Source organism: Triturus cristatus, chromosome 7, assembly GCF_964204655.1.
Source record: "Triturus cristatus chromosome 7, aTriCri1.1, whole genome shotgun sequence".
Lineage (NCBI taxonomy): Eukaryota > Metazoa > Chordata > Amphibia > Caudata > Salamandridae > Triturus > Triturus cristatus.
In genome coordinates this window covers 824,877,341-824,899,323 of record NC_140590.1, presented here as the reverse complement: position 1 = coordinate 824,899,323, position 21,983 = coordinate 824,877,341, and the positions used below count along the sequence as shown (strand labels likewise).

Here is a 21,983-nt window from a genome sequence, read left to right as displayed (position 1 = left end):
AGTACGTAAAAATTTTTGCAGATCTTTGTGATGGTCTACGTGAACTCTTAAAGAAAGACAGAGAATTCGTGTGGGAGGAGAGACACAGTATGATGGTGAAGTCCATAAAAGATCGTATCCTTGGATCACCTGCGCTAGGGTCGTTTGACCCACGGAAAAAAAACATCCTCACTACGGATGCATCCAACAAAGGTTTGGGTGCGATGCTTTCGCAAAAGGACAAAGGCCAAGATACCATTATAGCTTTTGCATCACGGACCCTCAATTCAGCGGAAAACAATTATTCTGTCATCGAAAGGGAGGCGTTGGCGTGCTTCTGGGCTGTCAACCATTTTAAGTTTTTCCTGTGGGGGATGCAATTTGTTATACACACTGACCACAAGCCTCTGACATTTATGTTCTCGTCAAAAGGTGTACATAACAATTCTCCGAGAATTTCTAAATGGGTCCTGGGCCTAGAAAACTACTGCTTTAAAGTGGAGTACCTCCCAGGTCCAGAGAATGTGATTGCGGACTATTTATCCAGGTCTCCACTTGTGGATTATTCTAGCGAGGAACAGTTGGATGTCCCCATCTTAGCCATGCATCTCCCTTCTTTAACTAAAGAAGAATGGGATGCTAGCGTGAAGGAAGACAAAGAGATGAGCATCCTTAAACAATTCATCCTCAATGGGTGGCCTGAGACTCGCTCACAAGTTCCAGATTCTATCAAAGACTTTTGGGAGGTGAGGTACGAATTGTCTATACAGTCGGAGGTGGTACATCGAGGGAACAGAGCTGTTCCTCCCAAGAGTATGAGGAACAAAATTATCGACCTGGCACATGAGGGTCACTTAGGGAGGAGCCTCACTAAGAACAAAGTTAGGAGCTGCTTCTGGTTCCCAAGAATGGACTCCATGATTGAACTAAAAGTAAAGGAATGCATTAGTTGTGCAAATAGTGACAAAAGCAAAATCACACGCAATGCTCCCTTATCCCCGGTTGAGGTTCCGGAGGTTCCCTGGACAAAACTAGCTGTAGACATTATTGGTCCTATGGAAGTCCTGGGTACACAAAGGAGGTTCATGTTCGTTCTTGTTGATTATACCTCTCATTGGGTGAATTTTAAATTTACGTCATCTAACACGACGAGCAACCTTATCTCGTTTTTAGGTCGAGGACTACCGGTCTGCCGAAGGCAGAACCGGAAGTTGGGAGATTTAATGATTTCTAGAGTGGCTATTTAGCCCGCCTCTCTTTTAGCTTCTCCTCCATTGGCTGGCTTCCTAAACGGAGGCCAGCCATTGGAGGAGAGAGCCGTCCCTCCAAATAGGCTCCGTCTTTTTCAGATTCGGGGGCGTGTTTTTTGCTGTTCTTTCCACTTTTTAGCCACGCCCTCTTTAGAACAGCAGGAACACGCCCCCGAATCCGAAAAAGTTTTGGAGCTTCCATCCGCCATTTTTCAGGTATCGTCTCGTCTGGCCGTGAGGATCTTCTTGCTGTTGTGCACGAGTAAGGTAAGCCATCTGCGCAGATCAGAGGCTGCTGTCCGCAATCCGATGCCATTCGCACACCGCCGCCAACAAAATCTCAATTGCTGGTGTGCTACACGAGGTCAGTGATCCCCATGCAGTTTTATTACATCGGACCACCTTTCCAGCGATAGTCCGCTTTATAGTGATGCCGCGATTTACCCCGCCTGAACATCTCTAGGGACGCTGCACCTGGACAACGCATGGCTCTCGGTCCTGGGGGTTGTGAAAATGTAGGTTTAAATTCACTTGTTGAATACTCCCTGCCTGCTGTGCCACACGCGACCCTGGGTTTACTAATGAAGCATACAACGTTATGTATGTGACACACTTTCAAACTCAGGATAAGCTCTGACATTGACCGTCGGACTGCCGACCAGGTTCCCTTCATTGTATAGTGGTGAGCATCAGGCTACTTGGATACAACCTCCCTGGGGTCTGGTGCACGCTATGCCTACCGTCTAGGCGGCACTGTCGGGAATGCATGAAACCCGATAGAAATAAACAGTCACAAAGCACTTCTGAAATACATTGCAGGGCTGGTGCCATCGACGTTTCCCTGCATTTGGCTTGGGATCGCCAGGGCTGCTGGACCCCCCACTCCCCTGCTTCTCATAGCATCGCTATTGCTAGCTGCAGTCTTTAGCCCGGCCGCCAACATCCAAATCTTGGCTTCGTTGATGCAGTCAGGCTGGGTGGCAACGCACGCACAGGCTAGTCCAGCAGGTAACCCGATACATCCCGTCCTCCACAGATCCGGAGGCAGCAGGGGCGTTCAGCCACAGAACACCCATTACAGGTCCAACGCATGTCCAAGAGAGCTAAATCTATGGCCCATGTTCAGGTAGATACAAAATTAAATAAATGAGTCGTGTTTAGTTTATATTATTTACCACTGCATCTCGTTTAAATATGTCTTCAGCCTGAACCAACACTGGGCACTCCTGACTTAAAAAATGAGGGGAGACTGCAACCGGTTGTATTTTTTTCTTTATTTTTAAAATTTATTTACCATCCGCGAAAATCTAAAGTGTTTAACCAGCACCACACAAGCGTTCCTTGCACATAAATAACTCTAGTCACCCTAGCAGCTCTGTGGAAAACCTTTAGATATAATTTGCAACAACTGCTGTTGTCATTTCGAAAATAAAAAAAGGTTAAGGGTGGTGCACAATGCTCGCTGCATTTTGGCACTGTAGACCTTGTTTTCAGACAGTGCTTTTCTGGTATCAAGCATCCTTAATAATGTGCCTGCTGCGCCACTTGTTTTAGTGGAAGCAACCCAAGACTACATTTCCCAGAATGCATCCCTCTGACCGGTCCAACAGAGAACTGACTGCACAGAGGCCCCTTTCCCTACCCTGGCTCCACAGATGCCCCTTTCCCTACCCTGCCTCCACAGATGCCCCTTAGCTCCACAAATCCCCCTTTCCCTACCCTGGCTCCACAAATGCCCCTTTTCCTACCCTGGGCCCCCAGAGCCCCCGTTCCTGGTTCCACTGATGCCCCCTTCCATACCCTGACTCCACAGATGCCCCTTAGCTCCACAAATGCCCCTTTCCCTACCCTAGCTCCACAAATGCCCCTTTTCCTACCCCCACAAATGCCCCTTTCCCTACCCTGGCTCCACAGATGCCCCTTTTCCTACCCTGTCTTCACAGATACCACTTTTTCCCTGTCCTGGCTCCACAGATGCTTCTTCGTTCCTGCATGGACCGCTTTGCCCGTCCCTCACTCTCTATCTACCTCACTCTCTATCTCACTACCTCACTCTCTATTTCAATACCCCTCTCTCTCTATCTCACTACCTCACTCTCTATCTACCTCACTCACTCTCTATCTACCTCACTCTCTCTCACTACCCCACTCTCTATCTACCTCACTCTCTCTCACTACCTCACTCTCTCTCTCTCTATCTCACTACCTCACTCTCTCTCTGCTAATGCAATAGGTATCACATATGCAAAAAAAAAAGCTAATGACAATGCCATTTATTTAGGGATACAAAAATGATAAAAAAATAATGAGCAATACCAATAGCTCTACCTATAATATTGCCGAGACCATTGCATTGTAAATGCTTGTTAAAGAGTGTCTTTGTATATGAGGGCATCCCAACAACATTGGTGACAGACAATGGGGTGCAGTTTACCTCAGAGACAATGAAGTCGTTCTTGGAGAATCTCAACATAAAGCATGAAAAAAACTGCAACTGCTCTCTATTGCCCAAGAGCTAATGGGTTGGTAGAGAGGGCCAATCGGTTAATTAAAGAGCACATCCAATTGGCCATCACCAGTGAATTTGATGTTGAAGATTCTTTAAGAGAATGCATCTGGTCTTACCATACCACGCCCAATCTTGTCACAGGGGTGTCTCCTTTTGTGTGTTTGAGAGGGAGGGAACCTTGTACTAAAATGAACCCGGGTTGGTTGGGAGGAGGTAGAAGGGTAGTCCCCGACCAGGTTAAGAGCAGAGTGAAGATTTCACAACACCAACGGAAGTACAAGGGGTGGTACGACCAGATGCATGGTGTCAAAGCTCAGGAGTACAAGGTTGGCACCACTGTGCAGGTTAAGAAGCCCACTCATGTCCAGCCAGGATGTAGCAAGTACCATACACACCAGGGTGTGGTAAAGTGTGGTCGCAATGTAGTTCGCCTGGAGAATGGACAGACTTGGAGCAAAGACAGAGTGGTGATCTCACCCCAACCGTAAAGCTTTTCCTTTCCTTCCCCACATATGGAGATGTGTTGTAATCTCCATCATTGTTATAATGGTATAGCCCATTCCCCCTCCCTGCTGACCCTGTTGGTACGGCCGGGCAGTGGGAGCTCACTATAGAATGTTGTGAAACGAAGGTTCTGTATTCAGTGTGGAGAGCGGATGACCAGAATAAAGAGAGTCACACTCACCTCGTGTGTGGTCCATACTTTTCATAACAAATATGTTTTTAGAAAATTTGGAACTATAGTATATATTGAAACAATATACAAAACTGAATTGAGAAGGGTTTGTTTTTCTGTAGGCTTCTGTATTAATGATGTACAATCAAATAATAAGTTTAAGTATATTAAGATTTAATGTCATGTCATAGTAATTCTCTTTCTTTGTTGATTTAAAATTTGATCCTTTTGTGTGATTTTTTGTGATATTTTATGTCTGTCTTTTAATTGTTGTATGTATATTTATACATGTATGTTTATGTGTTTCTAACAGCCCTGAAGAAGTCCTGAATTAGGACGAAACGAGTAGGCTGTGTTGTACTTTTATGTCCAATTTTACATGAATATGGAATTACATAGACAACATCAAGGAACTTTCATCCGTTTATTGATTGGATTTTGACTTTTTAACTGTTCCAATTGACTTGTTTGCTATAGTGTGGTGCACCTGTGCTTTTGTTTTAATTTGAGTTCCTGGAGGAACAAGCATTGTGACAGTGGGTGCTGTTCGGTGTGCACACACACCCTTGAAAACAAAAAAAGGATTTGAATTTGGGAGCAATATCTGGTTAGGTGCTGGCAGTGAGAAGGTTCCACTGTTATTCTTAGAATTGTAGAACTGTAACGCCCTGAACGTCTCAGGATCGTTTAACAGACACGATAATGAGAACGCAACCACTTGTGAAGGTTTAGTTATTTTAATGAAGGCAAAAATAATACAAGGAATAAACAAAGGTTATAGCCACTGGAATCCTCCAGGGTAAGTACGTTACCAGCCCACAGCACGGATGGTCCTAACCGTCCTCTGCATATACGCCGATCCCGGCGTATGCCAACAGAGGGCAGAAATGAAATGGCCGACAATGCCAATCGGTAGGCTGTGAGGGGCACGAAGAGTGTTGGGGAGAATCGAGGAGTCAGGGAAACACCCAGCCGGGGTCTCTACCTGAAGGGAGCAGCCGCTCAACCTCTTCCTCAGACTGCACCGGGACGCGGAGTCACCTCGTGGTGATGCGTCACCGATACCCCAATCACAAGCAAAGAAGACTGAACCGAGAGCAGCCGCTCGATCGATCCTGTGGACTTCCGAGTCTGGAACGCGGCAAACACCTCCTGGTGTGCGTTACAGCTGGCAGTCCCTGTATCTCTGGTCGGGCTGGGAGTTACGACTCCAACCAGCAAAAGCGCCACTGCGCTTTGACTCAGCCGAGTCAAAAGGCGAAGCTCAATGGTTATCCGGTAGAGCTTCCGGGTCCTTCACAGGTGACGATGGGGCAAGACACGGCCCAGGGAGTAACGACTCGACCTACCTCCGTTCTTGCCTTACTGGAGCACCACTCCGGAACACTGCTCTTCACTAAGCAGGTACGTCGGTGTAGACACAATATCCGACAGCGTTGTACCTCCCGGTTCCTCCCTTTATAGGGCGTGTTTTCTTTGAGTTATGTAACAGCTCTCCTGTTTACATAAGGGCGTGTTTTCCTTGAGTTATGTAACAGCTCTCCTGTTTACATAAGGGCGTGTTTTCCTTGAGTTATGTAACAGCTCTCCTGTTTACATAAGGGCGTGTTTTCCTTGAGTTATGTAACAGCTCTCCTGTTTACATAACCTCTCAACCGCTAAGCATCCTGGGAGATGTAGTCCGTTTTCGCTGGTTACCGTTTTCCTCCCCTCGCATGACAGGAATTCTTGACAGTACATCCTCCCTCTCAGCGGCTCCCCACGGGTCCAGCGCTGGCAGGAAAACGCCGATGGAACAAGGAGACCAAGCGCGGAGCATGAACCCCTTCAGCCGGTTCCCATGACTGCTCCTCCGGGCCATAGCCTTTCCACGCAACCAGGTACCACAGCTTCCCCCTGCGCCATTTGGACGCCCGTATGCCCGACACTTCATACTCCACCTCCGACTCCACGCATACCGGCCTAGGTGTCCCAGACGGCTTGGAGGGTGCTGGTTTGAGCAATGATACATGAAAGACAGAGTGTATCCGCAATGACTGGGGCAAGCACACCTTCACGTTCATGGGACCCATACACTTGGTAATTCGATAGGGGCCCATGTACTTGGGATGGAACACACTGTTCTTTCGAAACCTCATGTTTCTTGTGGATATCCAGACGTAGTCTCCAGTGCGGTACAGTGGCCCGGGCCTTCTCTTCCTGTCTGCCGCAGCCTTGTATCTTCTCTTGGCCTCTATTAGGACAGCCCTTGAGCGAATCAACGTGTCTTTTATGTGTGCCACCCTGTCCGCTGTGGCGGGAATCCTGTCCTCTCTGACCGGATGTAGAAATGGCAAGAACCTGGGATGTTGGCCATAGTTGCTATAGAACGGAGATGACTGTGTGGAGCTGTGAGTGGCGTTGTTATAGGCTATCTCTGCAACCCATAGCAAGTCGACCCATTCTTCCCTGCCCTGGTCCACAAAACATCGCAGATACTGTTTGAGCGTTTGGTTCAGGCGCTCGGTTTGGCCGTCCGTTTGAGGGTGGTAGCTGGTGGACAGGGCGGTCTTAACATGCAGCGCAGTGCACCAAGTCTTCCAGAATTGCGCAGTAAACTGCGACCCCCGGTCCGACACGATCACCCCAGGTAATCCATGCAGTCGTACCACATTCTTTAGGAGAAGTGACGCCAATTCCCCGGCCGTAGGGACTCTCTTGCAGGGGATGAAGTGCCCCATTTTCGTCAAGTAATCCACCACCACCAGTATTGCCGTCATCCCCTGGTCTACCGGTAGGCCCACCACGAAGTCCAGTGATATGCTATCCCATGGTCTATCCGGGGTCGGAAGTGGATGTAAGAGCCCTTGGGTTCGGCCATGGTCGGCCTTCATGGTAGCACACGTAGGACACTCCTGTCCCCACCTCCTGACATCCACTCTCATGGTTGGCCACCAGAAATGCCGTCCCATGCTAGCCACCGTTTTTTCAAAGCCCAAATGACCTGCGCATGGAGAGTCATGGCACCAGATGAATGCTTGTTTCCTTAGCCTAGGCGTGGGTATCAATAGGCACCTGCCCTTCAGGGGTATCCCGTCCTTCAGCTGCCATTCTCTGTGACTGAGGAGCCACCTCCGCCATGCGAATGACCTGATCCCTCTCTTTATTCCCCTCAGGAAAGTATCTGGTTGGATAACCCCCAATACCATCCTCGGGGAAATGATGGAATGCTCGGTCGCAGGCAATGGTTCCTTAACTGCAGATTGACGGGACAGGGCGTCCGCCTTCCGGTTTTCCGTCCCCTGCCGATATGTGATGTGGAAGTTGAACCCCGCAAAGAAGATCATCCACCGCAGCTGTCTGGGAGAAAGGTGTCTTGTGGCCGTCATGAACTGTAGGTTCCGATGGTCCGTGTACACCGATACCACATGTCTTGCCCCCATCAACCAATGCCTCCATTCGGTGAAGGCGTCCTTGATTGCGAGAAGCTCCTTCTCCGCAATATGGTAGTTGCGTTCGGCGTCGTTGAGTTTGCGGGACATGTACGCAACGGGATGAAGCACCCCTGTGTCGTGGTTGCGTTGGGACAAGATAGCCCCCAGCGCCACATCCGATTCGTCCGCTTCCACCACGTAGGGGAGATCCGGATCGGGGTGAGCCAACACCGGCGCCTTACCAAAGGCGCTTTTCAGGGCCTCAAAGGCTTTGTTCGCTTCAGGGGACCAGACAAACTCCTTGGACTTCCTCAGTAGCTGTGTGATTGGGGCCACCAATCCTGAAAATCCATCTATAAACAGCCTGTAAAAGTTGGCGAAGCCAATGAAACTTTGGACGTCTTTCACGCTTTGGGGCACCGGCCATTCTTTCACCGCCTTGATCTTTCGTTCTGCCATCTCCTGTCCCTCTGGACTAAGCATCACTCCGAGGAATTCCACGGATGTGACGTGGAAGTCACACTTGCTGAGTTTACAAAACAGCATGTTTTCCCTCAGCTTTTGGAGCACAGCTTTGACGTGGTGTACGTGCTCCTCCACACTGGACGAATAGATGAGGATGTCGTCGATATATACGACCACGTAGATATCCAACTCCTCTCTGAATACCTCATTCAAAAAGTACTGAAAGGCTGCCGGGGCGTTGCACAGACCGAACGGCATGACGAGGTACTCAAAAAGGCCGAACCTGGTCTTAAAGGCGGTCTTCCACTCGTCTCCGTCCCTCATGCGCACCAGATGGTATGCCCCTTTCAAATCCAACTTGGTGTAGATACGAGCTTTCTTGACCTGTTCCAGAAGTACACTGATGAGAGGCAAGGGGTACCGATTCTTTACGGTTATCGCATTCAATGCCCTAAAGTCCACACAGGCTCTCAGCTCCCCATTAGCCTTCGGGATGAAGAAGAGTGGCGAGGCGGCCGGAGACTTGGACGGGCGGATGAATCCTAGCTTGAGGAGTTTATCCAGGTACCCCCGGAGATGCACGTTTTCAGGCTCCGTCAGGGCATACAGCCTGCCGCTGGGAACGCTGGCCCCTGGCACCAGGTCGATCTGGCAGTCAAACTGTCTATGTGGTGGTAGCACTTCCGCCTTCACCTCATCAAATACATCCTCAAAACTGTGATAAGCCTGGGGGAGAGCCACATCTTTTTCTGCCGCTGTAGCCACCGTCTGACTCCCGCTCTCATCTGCGTCAAGGGATTCCGTTCTTATTCCACAATGCAGGATGCAATACGGTGACGTCAGTTCGATGCGATGTGTTGGCCAATCCACAGAGGGGTTGTGTTTCTGTAGCCACGGCAATCCCAATATGACGCCATATTGGGGCGCTCGGATGATGTTAAAATCGATTTGTTCCAAATGGTTCCTCCCACATCTCATCGGAAGGACCCCCGTGTGCTGCCCGATGGGCCCCGTCACCAATCGCCTTCCGTCTACAGCATAGACGTCTTCGGGTACAGCTTTGGGAAGAAGCACTAGCCCTAGCCTGCATGCCTCGTTGTGGTCCATAAACATGCCAGTGGCCCCTGAATCCACCATGGCCACAACGGGTATCCACTGGTCATGCACTCCCACGTGCACCGTGAGAAACAGGTGTCGTTGTCCCTTAGTGACCGAGTTGGAAAGTGAAGGGATGGATGAGTGACTCCGAGATGCCCCTTCTTTGGTCTGGGAGTCCTCTAGTTTTCCGCCGGTACGTCCACCACGGCTGTTACCGACCGGTTGGCCCGATAACGTGACGTCTTCGGTTTGGCAGGGCATTCACGTACGTAGTGGCCTTTTTTGCCACAATATAGGCACAATCCTTGTTTACGGCGTGACTCTTTCTCCGTAGCTGTGAGGCTCGCTCGTATTGTGCCGATGTCCATGGGTTCTCCCTTGGATGCGGTGGAAGTTTCAGGACTTCCCACTGTCACATAGGATGGAAGGGATTTTCCTTTTCTCCCATGATCCCCCTTTCTTTCACTTAGCCTATGTTCCAGCCGTAATACCAGGTTGATAAGGCCCTCACATGTCTTGGGTTGTGGGTCAATATGAGCCACGGCGTCCTTGAGCTCATCGCACAGCCCGTGATGGAAGAGCGCCGTCTGTTTAGCCACAGGCCACTTGGTTTCCGCAACCAGCCTTCGGAACGCGTTGAGATACTGCACCAGGTCGTTGGATCCCTGTCTCAACTCAAGCATTTCACGGTCCGCCGTGTACGAGTCAGCCCTTCTGTCGAAGACCTTCAGGAATTCCTCGCGAAAAGCACCCCAATCACATAAGATGGGGTCGTCCCTGCTCACCAGAGGTACGGCCCATTGTGCCGCGTTTCCAGCCAAATAGGATATAAGGAAAGCCACACGAGCCTGACTCGTGGGGAACGCCCTTGGTTTGCACGATAAATGTAGCGCCACTTGTGTGAGGAATACCTGCACTGTGTTAGGATCCCCACTGTACCTCTCTGGTGTTGCCAAGGGGACGGCTACCGACATTTCCACTACTACCGCAGGGGTCTGGTTCGTGAGGGAGGTGCTGGGCGTGAGCGGGTCCAATTGGATAGCATCCAGTCTGGCTTTTACATCGGCTGTTTCTTGCCTGGAGGCAGCCAATTCAATTTGCACGGTCGCTAAAGCAGCCAGCACATCATCAAGTGTTGCCATGTCTGTTATCGACCGGGAGACAGTTAGTGTTATTAAGGTCGGATATTTTGTAACGCCCTGAACGTCTCAGGATCGTTTAACAGACACGATAATGAGAACGCAACCACTTGTGAAGGTTTAGTTATTTTAATGAAGGCAAAAATAATACAAGGAATAAACAAAGGTTATAGCCACTGGAATCCTCCAGGGTAAGTACGTTACCAGCCCACAGCACGGATGGTCCTAACCGTCCTCTGCATATACGCCGATCCCGGCGTATGCCAACAGAGGGCAGAAATGAAATGGCCGACAATGCCAATCGGTAGGCTGTGAGGGGCACGAAGAGTGTTGGGGAGAATCGAGGAGTCAGGGAAACACCCAGCCGGGGTCTCTACCTGAAGGGAGCAGCCGCTCAACCTCTTCCTCAGACTGCACCGGGACGCGGAGTCACCTCCTGGTGATGCGTCACCGATACCCCAATCACAAGCAAAGACTGAACCGAGAGCAGCCGCTCGATCGATCCTGTGGACTTCCGAGTCTGGAACGCGGCAAACACCTCCTGGTGTGCGTTACAGCTGGCAGTCCCTGTATCTCTGGTCGGGCTGGGAGTTACGACTCCAACCAGCAAAAGCGCCACTGCGCTTTGACTCAGCCGAGTCAAAAGGCGAAGCTCAATGGTTATCCGGTAGAGCTTCTGGGTCCTTCACAGGTGACGATGGAGCAAGACACGGCCCAGGGAGTAACGACTCGACCTACCTCCGTTCTTGCCTTACTGGAGCACCACTCCGGAACACTGCTCTTCACTAAGCAGGTACGTCGGTGTAGACACAATATCCGACAGCGTTGTACCTCCCGGTTCCTCCCTTTATAGGGCGTGTTTTCTTTGAGTTATGTAACAGCTCTCCTGTTTACATAAGGGCGTGTTTTCCTTGAGTTATGTAACAGCTCTCCTGTTTACATAAGGGCGTGTTTTCCTTGAGTTATGTAACAGCTCTCCTGTTTACATAAGGGCGTGTTTTCCTTGAGTTATGTAACAGCTCTCCTGTTTACATAACCTCTCAACCGCTAAGCATCCTGGGAGATGTAGTCCGTTTTCGCTGGTTACCGTTTTCCTCCCCTCGCATGACAGGAATTCTTGACAAGAACATATACAGTTGTCTGTCTTGTGTCCTGAAAAGTGTTATCATAGGGACCTTTGCCACTTGCGTCCTCTTATGTGTAGTGATAAACACTATTGGAATTGGGGTCAGAGCACGAGTCTATACCAGGATGGGATTCCACTATCTTCCCTGAAGAAGACCTTCCCGAAAATAAACCATAGGCCCATCTTTGAAGGTCGAAACACGTCGGCGCAAATATAAACGGGGCCAAGAGCGACCATAAATTGATGCATTGCATGCACAATAGTAGCCCACCACAAGACATGGAATCCGGGATCCCATCCTGGTATAGGACTCATGCTCTGACCCCAATTACAATAGGGCCCAGTAGTAGTGTTTATCACTAAACATAAGAGGACGCATTAAAAAAGTCAAACTTACCTCATAAGCATTAGACTTTACACAAAAAGTTGCACTTCAAGTTACCCACTGAATTTGCTGCCATTGGCTTGTAATTTTTAATATATTTAAAAAATGTGAGGGGCTAGCTTCCACGTGCAGCAAATAAACGAAAATCCAGAAACCCGATGCCCCCAATGGCGCACCTGGTGGGATGTCATTGTAGAGCCCTGCCCCCATCGCTCCCTGGAAAGGCTGCCCCGTTCAAAATGATGGCATTACCCAGATCGCAGATTTCTCTATGCACTCCAAAACACGTTCTACCCAGTCCCCACATCCTACTTTCAGGAAATTGAGAGCACAGTCCGCACGCTTCTCTGGGATGGGAGCCTGGCGCGACTCGCCACTCAAAAACTTATGAGAGGCTGGTATGATGGGAGCATAGCTCTACCGGACATGCAAAAATATTGTTGGGTGGCACAACTCAAAGTAATCACTGGGTCCATCTCCCAATAGAGGAGCCAGAGTATCACCTCGGCAGGCCATGCAGTCTGGGAGTTAATTCAGGGTCATCTAAGCGCGGCAGCATACTGCACCCTCAAACCCTGCCACAGTAACGCTCACCATCTGCCACAAAAAAACAACATGCTTTGGGTTTGCGGAGTAGGATTACACAGTCCACGCCCTTCTGGGAATCTGTACAGCTGGGAATCCTAGGGGCCCACCAAGAATTTGACAAGTGGGATCTAATAGGCCTATCCAGTGTGGAGATCTGTGGGCACAGGGCGATCCCCTTTGAGGGTCTGCAGAATGAATACCAACTGTGCCTCACACTGACACCCATTGTTATCTGCAGATCCTGCATGCATTGCAAAAGTTGTTGCCAAGGGGTGAGGAGCTCCCTGACTCATCGCCACTAGCAGATAGACTGCTGCCGATCATATTCCTAGACAGGCAATTTCCGCACCTATCAAAAATGGCTTAAAAATTCTCCTGATGCTCTAATGTAATTGCAAGAGCAGTAGGACCAGGACATTGAGGGCCTAGAAGATAATGAATGGCCTGAGGCCTTGGTATCCCCCGTGAGGTGACTATAAGCTCCAGATTCAGACTGGTCCAACTAAAAATTATGCACAGGAGTTAATATGCATGCACTACTATGTTGAAAACGGGTAGGGCATCAACTGCATTAGGTCACAGAAACAGTGGCCAGATGGGTACGTTTTTCCACATGCCCTAGAGTAGTCAGATACTGCAACAATACTGGGAGTCAGTTACTGCCCATCTGAATGGGGTCTGTGGTAGCGATAAAGAGGCTTCTGAAAGGTGGTGCTTGCTGAATGTTAGAGAAGCAACTGAGCTCTCTAGATCAGACAAACTATGGATGATGGTGGGATTTATGGTGGCCAAACGTAATATAGCCCAGCTATGGAGGGCTGCATTGGCACCGCAACTGAGTGACTGGAAGAACGACATGAACTGGTTCATGATCACGGATAAAGTGGTCTTTGAGGCCAGGGGGTGTCCGGGTGAAATGGTCGAAGATTTGGGAAAAATAGAATGACCACCGGGTGGGATTTGTGGCCCTTGTGACAGAATAGGTTTTGATGTTGGGTTACGAGAACATTGTGCCTCATTTAATTTACTATTTTATGAATTATCCATGGGATTATCCATGAGGGAGGGGATTTGGGAGGCTAAGAGAAGTTCGGCTTTGTATGACAGTGTTGAGATGCTACAGTACATTGTTGTTTTAATGTTCCTATTTGCTTTAATTGCAATAAAAAGGTTTATATAAAAAAAAATCAAGAAACATCATTCGCAAGAACAGTATTCAGGTTAAATTATTATAGCAAGCAGGTATGCACATTTTAATTACAGATTAGTCCAGGACAGGAAGTTTGAGGGTGGGGTTCACTGTTTTGAATATTGAGATAGCAAGTCATCTTGCCATTTACTACAGTAGCTTCAGCAGATATGGTTTTCATTTACAGTTGAAGCAAGTTAAGGTGTAAATAGCCTATCTTAATTGTCTTGGCAGACTATTAAAGAGTTTTGCTATCTCCATTTTCAGTGATATGCCTCCAAATATGGATTGAGCCAGTAATGGCTGAATAATTTTCATTCGGAGCAGATGTGCCTGGTAGGGGAAAATGGGAGAGATCTGACACATTTTTTGAACTTTCATATTGATGGCTTTCAAAAACACGCACTGAACTCTGTGTGGGACATTGTGCTCCACGGCCACCCTGTTAAGTGAGATCTAATTTTTGGCCATTTTTGATGCGACTATAAGTGATACGGTTAGCTCTGTAGGTCATCTGTATATTCTGCATAGATTTTTCGACAGACTTAAAACACGCACCCATGCAGTGTATAGACAACACTGCTGCCTGTATTGCTCATGTGTGGTATACGACTGTTAACATGGCGCACATTTTTAGGTCTCGCCTGACCCAGCACATGCGCTGGTCTGGCGAGACTTTAATACGGGCTTAAAAAAATGCTACCGTGGCGGGCCTGCAGCTGGCGTGCAGGTGCGCGGGCGCGCGTTTACGAGTAGAGGTGCCATATGGCTTTCCTCATGCTCATTAAGCGCATCGCTCGCCGCGGCACCACTCGCGTGTTTTAAAAAAAATAATTTTGGTTTAGCACGTGCGCACATAACTCTCTTCCTCATTAAGCAGAACACCGCGCGGCCAACGCTTGTTTCAATATGTATTACCATTATGTCCATTTGTAGACCTGTGTTTGCAAACTTTTTGCTACGACCTATTTGCTTACACAAATGCCTTTGGGGCTTTTTATCTATCCTCACTCTTGTTTATGGGCGCTTTCCGATCTCTCATCTTGTTTGAGTCTCAATCTATTCCACTTTATCCTCTCGAACCCCGGGGGCACTGGATAGTTCTGTTTCTCACCGGCCTAGCCCTCTCACGTAGCACACGACCCCCAGCCCCAATCCACAATAAGATGCAAACATCTTAACGGATCCAGGCGCGATTCACTCGCCCTCGGGACCCAGACGCTTGCTGGGTTCTGCCTTACTGAATGCCGGAAACCTGTCCAGTCAAGCTGTCTCCGCTAACCCCACGGAATCGTTCCATTATAGGTAACTGTCTGCACACCATTCAGGATTATCCGACCCTTAATTACATCGATTCCTTCAGCTTATCCTCATGCCTCCCATCCCCTTCCCATCTGATGTCCCTCCACACACGTTGCAGACCTCTTCAATTCGGTTCTGCCCTACTAAACCGGGAGACTTGTCCTCTTCACGCATTCACTGTATACGCCTTGAACTACACGTGTCCTAGCTGGTAAGCATCCTTGCCTTTCGTAACCTCCCTCAGGCACCACTGCTACCTACCTTGCTGGAATTGCTCCATTCACCATTTCCATCTCCCTGCAGATTTTTGCTGTATGCCTCGACTTGATTCATTCCTACCCCCTGGCTCTTCGCAGCCTTCCCAGGTACTTACTTTGCCCCTTAGAATTTACCTCTTTTCAACTGGTCCTGTGCCCTGCTTCATGCACCCTCATAACTCTTACTCCTCCCCCACAGACCCAGCTTGGACTCTCCTGACTTGATTCGCTCTTCACTGACGGGCTCTACAGTCCCTTCTCTTTTCTTCACTGTCCTTCAACGTTTACCTTAATGGTATTTCTTGCCTCTCCTTTTTCCCACTGTACAAAACTTACCTTATTCAAGTAACTCGATCCTGAGGATAACCTGAAATTGTATAGGTCAAAACGCCGTCAACCCTTCAAAGCAATTGTGGGCGTTACTGTGGTCTCCTTAAACAGTTGAATCCCTTTCTGTAAAATTAACTGCTAACTGTTTTCATAACCTCGAACTCAATTGTATTTTTGCACAGTTTAAGCTGTTTCTTCACCTTGCCTTGCGTCACATACGCACAATACTAACATCATGAAATGTATCATCTAACATGGCGGTCAAAGAATCAAGGCCTGCGCGAGACTGGGAAGCATATTCTCCATTACGAAGTATCAGGTAAGCTTCCTTCCATTCACTGGGACGTTATGATTAGTTTAATTGGCTGCTGTTTGATTCTCGCCACCCGGCCTGTTTGTGCCATGGCATGCAGTTACTTTTCACGTTCGCAGCTCTGACCTACATTGACAGGACCTATTGAAAAAGAGAGCGCACTTTGAAGTGGGGCTCTCAGTGAACTCGTACTAAAAATCGAAATGAGAGTGGCTCAGAAGTAGATTGTTAAACTGGGGCCCTATAATAACAAGCATTGGCATAGGCAATAGGTCTCGCCTTTGGGACCTTATAAGTGTTTAGCCATGCAACAGTTGATGTTGTTGCACAAAGGATATTGTGCTGCATAACTAAATACTTATAAGGTCCCAAAAGCGAGACCTATTGGCTATGCCAATGCTTGTTGAATAAGCATATAGGTGGAAGATTTCACACTGGGTCAAACGATATCAGAGTTAAAGAAAACATCCCGATTCCGAGACACTTTGATGAGTGCATGCTGAGAGGGGCAGAAAAAATCCAGTTTAATAAAAGGTTTTCCATTATCAAGATGGTGGTTTTATCATGGTAATGCAGAGGGAATTCATTATCACCCAGTGTTTGATTGCCAAAAGACAGTCAGTCATTATGGTGAATATTCTGAAATTGCTGCAACGTACATCCAAAAACTAGGTGTTGTCAGTCAACATCGAATAACGGAGTGCACCCTCTTTAATCTACGAGAGCTGAGGGCAAGCCATAAAGGTTAAAGAGGAGAGGTGACTGGAGAAAGCCCTGTGCATCAAATGGTTTGGTGTGGGAGGATTTAAGGCACAATATCCCTGTTTGACCAGCAGCATTTGCTGATTTAGGAAGATTCTAAACCAATCCCCCCCACTTGCCCAAAGTTGTTAACTTTTCAATTAAAACATTTTTCTTGGTCCTGTGAATCAAAGTCCAATAGAAATAAGGCACTCCCATTTAACGTCTGAGATCAACAACTTACTCTACTCCTCTTTGCAACAACTGCGAAAATAAAAATCTAATACCAGCTATTGCCAAACAAATTCATTTTAATATTCATCCAATTCCAGCAACTGCCCACAGATAGCAATAAAAAAGTGGCAGCAAAACAAATACACATTCACACTGATCAACTAATTCTTAGATACAGTTCATTCTGGTTGCCCTAAATAAGGCCCTCCTTGAAACGGTTTCAACCATTTTTAAAACAAAGTTTACTTTGGTAATGAACGAATCATTCTCCCTCACAAACACCACATAATATAGCAGTATACCTTAGCCCCCACCCCCAGTCGTCATACCTGTTAAATGTGTGCCTATACATCTATGATTTGTTGGTGGAATTTACGGTATTAGAACTACGATATCCAGATGCGCATCAGATTCTGGTTTTTGTGAAGGAGTCAGAGGAAAAATTGACTACATTGAAATCTTGCCAAGACACTGTAATCTGGGTGATGATAGATGACGTCAGTTAAACAACGAAGACCCTGAACTCTTAATAGCAGGCACTTAAAAATAGCCTAAAAACTAAAGGCTAGATATGCCCTCCGATGTGTGGTCAAAGAATACAAGTAGAAAACAAACTAAAACATCAAAGGGTGTAGTTAGATAAATGTCTTGCATTACATCAACAGGCCAATAAAAGTGTTGAGTGAAATATTTTTTGCTCATTTATTATTCAGCAAAAATAACAGATTAGAATTGCGAAGCACTTAGACCTACACTAGGTGGGTCCAATTTTAATGTGAGACAGGACTAAAAATTCAGGTTTTTGACTGGTGAGGTTTAAACAAAATGTTGATTGCTTATCCCAATCCAGGACAAAACAATAGTGGCTGGAGTTTTAAAATATTCCAATTTAATATCTTGTGAATTTCACACACTTTATAAATGGATAGGACCCAAGTTATCACCCTGCCACAGAATGCCCGAATGCTCTGTTTCTCTGGTCACAGTTTACTAGTCCAATTTAGGCTCCCTTCAATGGGAAGGCGTCGGATTATTTGTATGGGAAAATCAAGTTTTTCAATGCTTTGCTGGAAAAACCACATCAAGAACACTCATTTATTAGATTTTAAACAGGATTTAAAGCCCAACTTGACCATGAAATATTTCTCAAAGCTGGTCTGCGAGTAATGTTTTAATGTCAACTGAACCTCTACAGACATGTAAACTTGCACGCTATCCAAGTGTGCACTCTCACCCTTTCCAGGTCTGTTATCAAGTTCCACATGTATACCACACATATATTTTGTTAATTTAATTTGCACAGAAATTGATTTGATAATTCATTATTACATCTATCAGCGATGAGAATGTAATCCGGGAAAGTCACTACCTCTTTGATCCACTTCAGAACCTTGTACATTATTCTACGGAACACTGAAGCAATGGGAACTATGAAGGGCAATTCTTAAGGCATTCAGCAAAGGTGTTTAGATTCAGATTCGACTCAACATTGGGGTAGGCAAAGCCCAGGTCCAGTTTAGGCAAGAACTCTGCACCTCCAAAACATACAAATAAGCAATCAATGCTAGGTGAAGAATGAGAGTCCACCCAGATTTCATTGTTAAGGGTCCCAAGGTTAATACAGACCCTCAAGTTGCCATTTTTCACGAGTGCAATTATTAAAAAAGGGCAGCCACAACAATTCACTGGGTACAGTGACAACACGATCTTTTGTGTTTTCAGTTCATACTCTATGTCGTCTCTTGAACTAAAAAGGTACAATCCTCAATGTGTGCTTAATTGGTTTGGTCCCAGATTTAATTTTGATTTCCCTAGCTTTTAAGTAAACACTTTTTCAAAATATTTTAAAATACTATACCAATGTTAAAAATCCCCTTTACCAACCAACAGGATTTGGGTTTTTTAGCACATGGTCTCAGTGTTATACCAAACAACCTGTGGGGATACCAACCAAAACTGTTCAATTTACTGACTGGCAGACTATGAGGATGGGTTGGAGGATGAATATTTGATTAGCTAGCAAACCACAGGTGTACATATTAGTGAACTGCTAAAATCAATAAAACGTTCCTACCCAGATACAAGCGTCACCAACAAACAGTAAGTAAATATCAGGAGTAGAGGGCAGTAAGCACGTTGCTGCAAGGGTATAGGTGTCACCAACAAGCAAGAAATAAGTCCTAGAGGTACAGAGAACAATTGGAGATCAGTGTGAATATCACTGACCAGCCATGCAAAGTGTGTTATAACAACACATAAAGAAATATATGACATCCCTATCAAAGATTATGTTGACCCTTTTGCGTCCCTAGTCACAAACAGGGTATGTACTTCATCATCAGAAGTACTCAGCACTGCAGGATTTAAAATTAAGCCTATAAACCGTTCGTTAAATATTTTCAAGTCAAGGAACGACCTGTGCCTGCCAAAACGTTTTTAAATCAATTAATATAAATAAATAAAGCGCACATGAAAAGCCTCAGACCTCAATTGAAAACTATACGCAAGTCAAGGTTAGAGCAAGACAACAAAACAGCCTGCAGAGAAAAACAACTAGGTTTGTGAAGCTCAAAAATCACTAACACATTTAACATAACACTACGCAAATACCATGTAATGCTATACAAAAGCCAAAAAAATAAAACAAACACCATAATCGTTGAAATAACAAAAGCGCATCTACTAGGCTCAGCTGAAGGCGAGAACGCTAAGAAGCAAAAAGCCAGCAAAGTCCAAGGGAAGTCGAGAGGCTTGCAGTGACATTTCACTTTGAAATTTAAGTAAATAGTCACCCTATGATCTGACCTGTGAATTTTTTTTAAAAGAGTAAACTGTCTCCCATTAGTTTTAATTTGATTGTAGGATTATATAGCACACGATGCCCAGGCGCTCTGCAGAGGAAAGTGCCATAGTTTCAGTTGAAGATGGATTAAGTTAGTTTGAAAATAGCCATGACTTTAGTAGCTTTCTGAATCCGAGCAATGTTGGGCAGCGAGTTCCACAGTTTCACTGCACCCAGGACAAAGATTCTTCCTCCCCAGCAAGCTTTTTCAAATGTTGGTGTCTGGAGAAATTTGCTCTGCGCTGAGCGTAGGTGTCTAGGTGGATGGTACCAGGTGAAGTGTTGTTTCAAAAACGCTGGTCCATTTAGTGAGGATGACAGGTGTTGCGCATGCAGCAAGATGATCATCATCACAAAGAGCCAGATCACTGAGCAATAGCTACATATGAACATACCAGAAAAGAAATGAGTAGCTCGGACTAATTTTGGTTAAATATTTGGTGAGCGCTGTTTCAGAAGGGCCAAAATGTCAAGTCTAACAAACTTTAAGATCTACTGTTTCTTATCTACAGGGTCACTTCTGCCAAATTTCTTATATACATAATTGAAAACTGTGTAATATTGACTCAAAAATTATCACAGGCACACAATCATATTATAAATTAATAAAACGTCACGACACTGATGTTGACAAAATAGGGCAGAGGGGTTTACTTCATTTTTGTTCACTCAACTTGGTTAAACGAACAAGTAGTCAGAGCTGCCCCTGTCCCATACACAGGTAGGTCATCCATCTAATTTGAATCGTGGGACTTGTCCTGGTTTTCATGAATGGATAAAGGGACTACAAATTACAATGTGGAACGGAAAAACTGGAATGGATGAGCTACTTAAGCATGGAATTCAGTAACTTGAGAGCTCTGAGAGGCAAATTAAGGGGCCTCCATAAAGATCGTAATGTTGCATCTGCCCTATACACATTATAAACACACGGGCCACAATACTTAATCTCGCTCGCTACATATTTTTACGGATGCAGTAGTTCTTTACTGGACCTTTCCTTTTCTGTTATGCTTACGACTGCGCCATATAGTCGAGGAACAGCATAACAGACACACATAGACTTTAAAACTGCAATATTTACCTCCATGGATGGGCAGTGGTGCCAATACCACGCCTTTGGTCTCTATTTTGGGCGAGTCAAGCCCATAGCGCCCATCAATCCTCAAATGCATGGGACTACCGCCTGGGAACAAGAGGGTCACATTCACCACAGCGTTGTAATATTCCACATTCGGGTTCTCTGCTCTCGCCAGCTGGATACCCAAGAACATCCACAGTAGGCACACAGACAAGAGGCAGTACGAAGGGCGTAGAAGAAACCTCAGATTCATTGTCAGGAAATAACAGTGCGAAGAATTCAAAGGCAAAAATCTCCCCTGTAAGGGGCTTTGGAAAGCCAAAACACAGAAGTGCCTTAGAAAAATCCTCAGGTGAACCGTGAGAACGTTTTATGTTTTAAAACCGAACATAACAATTTCCTGTTGAACTTTACATCTTATACTCCATGGTACAAAGGTGACCCCTTGCGGAGGCTGGAAATTTGCCCAATGTCTTCAGTGGTGTCAGAAAGATCAACAATATTTAAAACCAAATGTTATTAAGTAAAACAGGTTGCAGAAAAAGCCTCGGCAAGTGGCAAATAAATATAATTTGACCATCAAAACTCGGGAAAAGAAACCTTATGTACATCACATTATCCAAACTGCTTTAAAACGTATTTTCATGTTTGAAGAATGGCTGAGCCGAGAGCAACAACGTTCAGAATTATGATGCAGAAGAAAGCAATCTTGGTCCAGGTAAAGATACATCATTTGTTCAATGGCGCTGACAAGAGAACCATGACCGAGTACTGAAGGTCTTGACTATAGGAAAAAACATTTCTTCTCCGTTAAACATCTGTCGGCTATTTCCACGGACGTCCGTGAAAACAACCTAATGTCCGCTGTCTGCCGTTAATCTCTTAACAGATGTCGTCTGCCCGTAATGACAGTACTTTCCGGTCGCACAACAACCGATTCCACAGCTGAACATATTATGGGAGTCGGCTCGCAGTGGGAGGGACCCGTAATGTGTAAAATAACCTATGATTGGAGCAGTGGCAGCTTATCGGCAAAGAATTAGAGCATTGGCGGTTCTACAGCCAA

At 46.4% G+C, this 21,983-nt stretch overlaps 1 protein-coding gene across 3 annotated transcripts in view; it reads right to left on the bottom strand.

Moving 5' to 3' along the window:
• Positions 1–21,892, bottom strand: part of RNF130 (ring finger protein 130) — a 798,965-nt gene extending 777,073 nt beyond the window's left edge. For 2 of the 3 annotated variants that reach the window (XM_085617744.1, XM_085617745.1), the window contains exon 1: positions 20,921–21,892. In XM_085617744.1, the coding sequence (XP_085473870.1) occupies positions 20,921–21,170 (250 nt within the window). In that variant the 5' untranslated portion in view covers positions 21,171–21,892. The remainder of the gene's footprint in view (positions 1–20,920) is intronic. The other variant, XM_085617746.1, reaches the window with a different exon arrangement.
• Between the last annotated feature and the right edge of the window lie 91 nt (positions 21,893–21,983).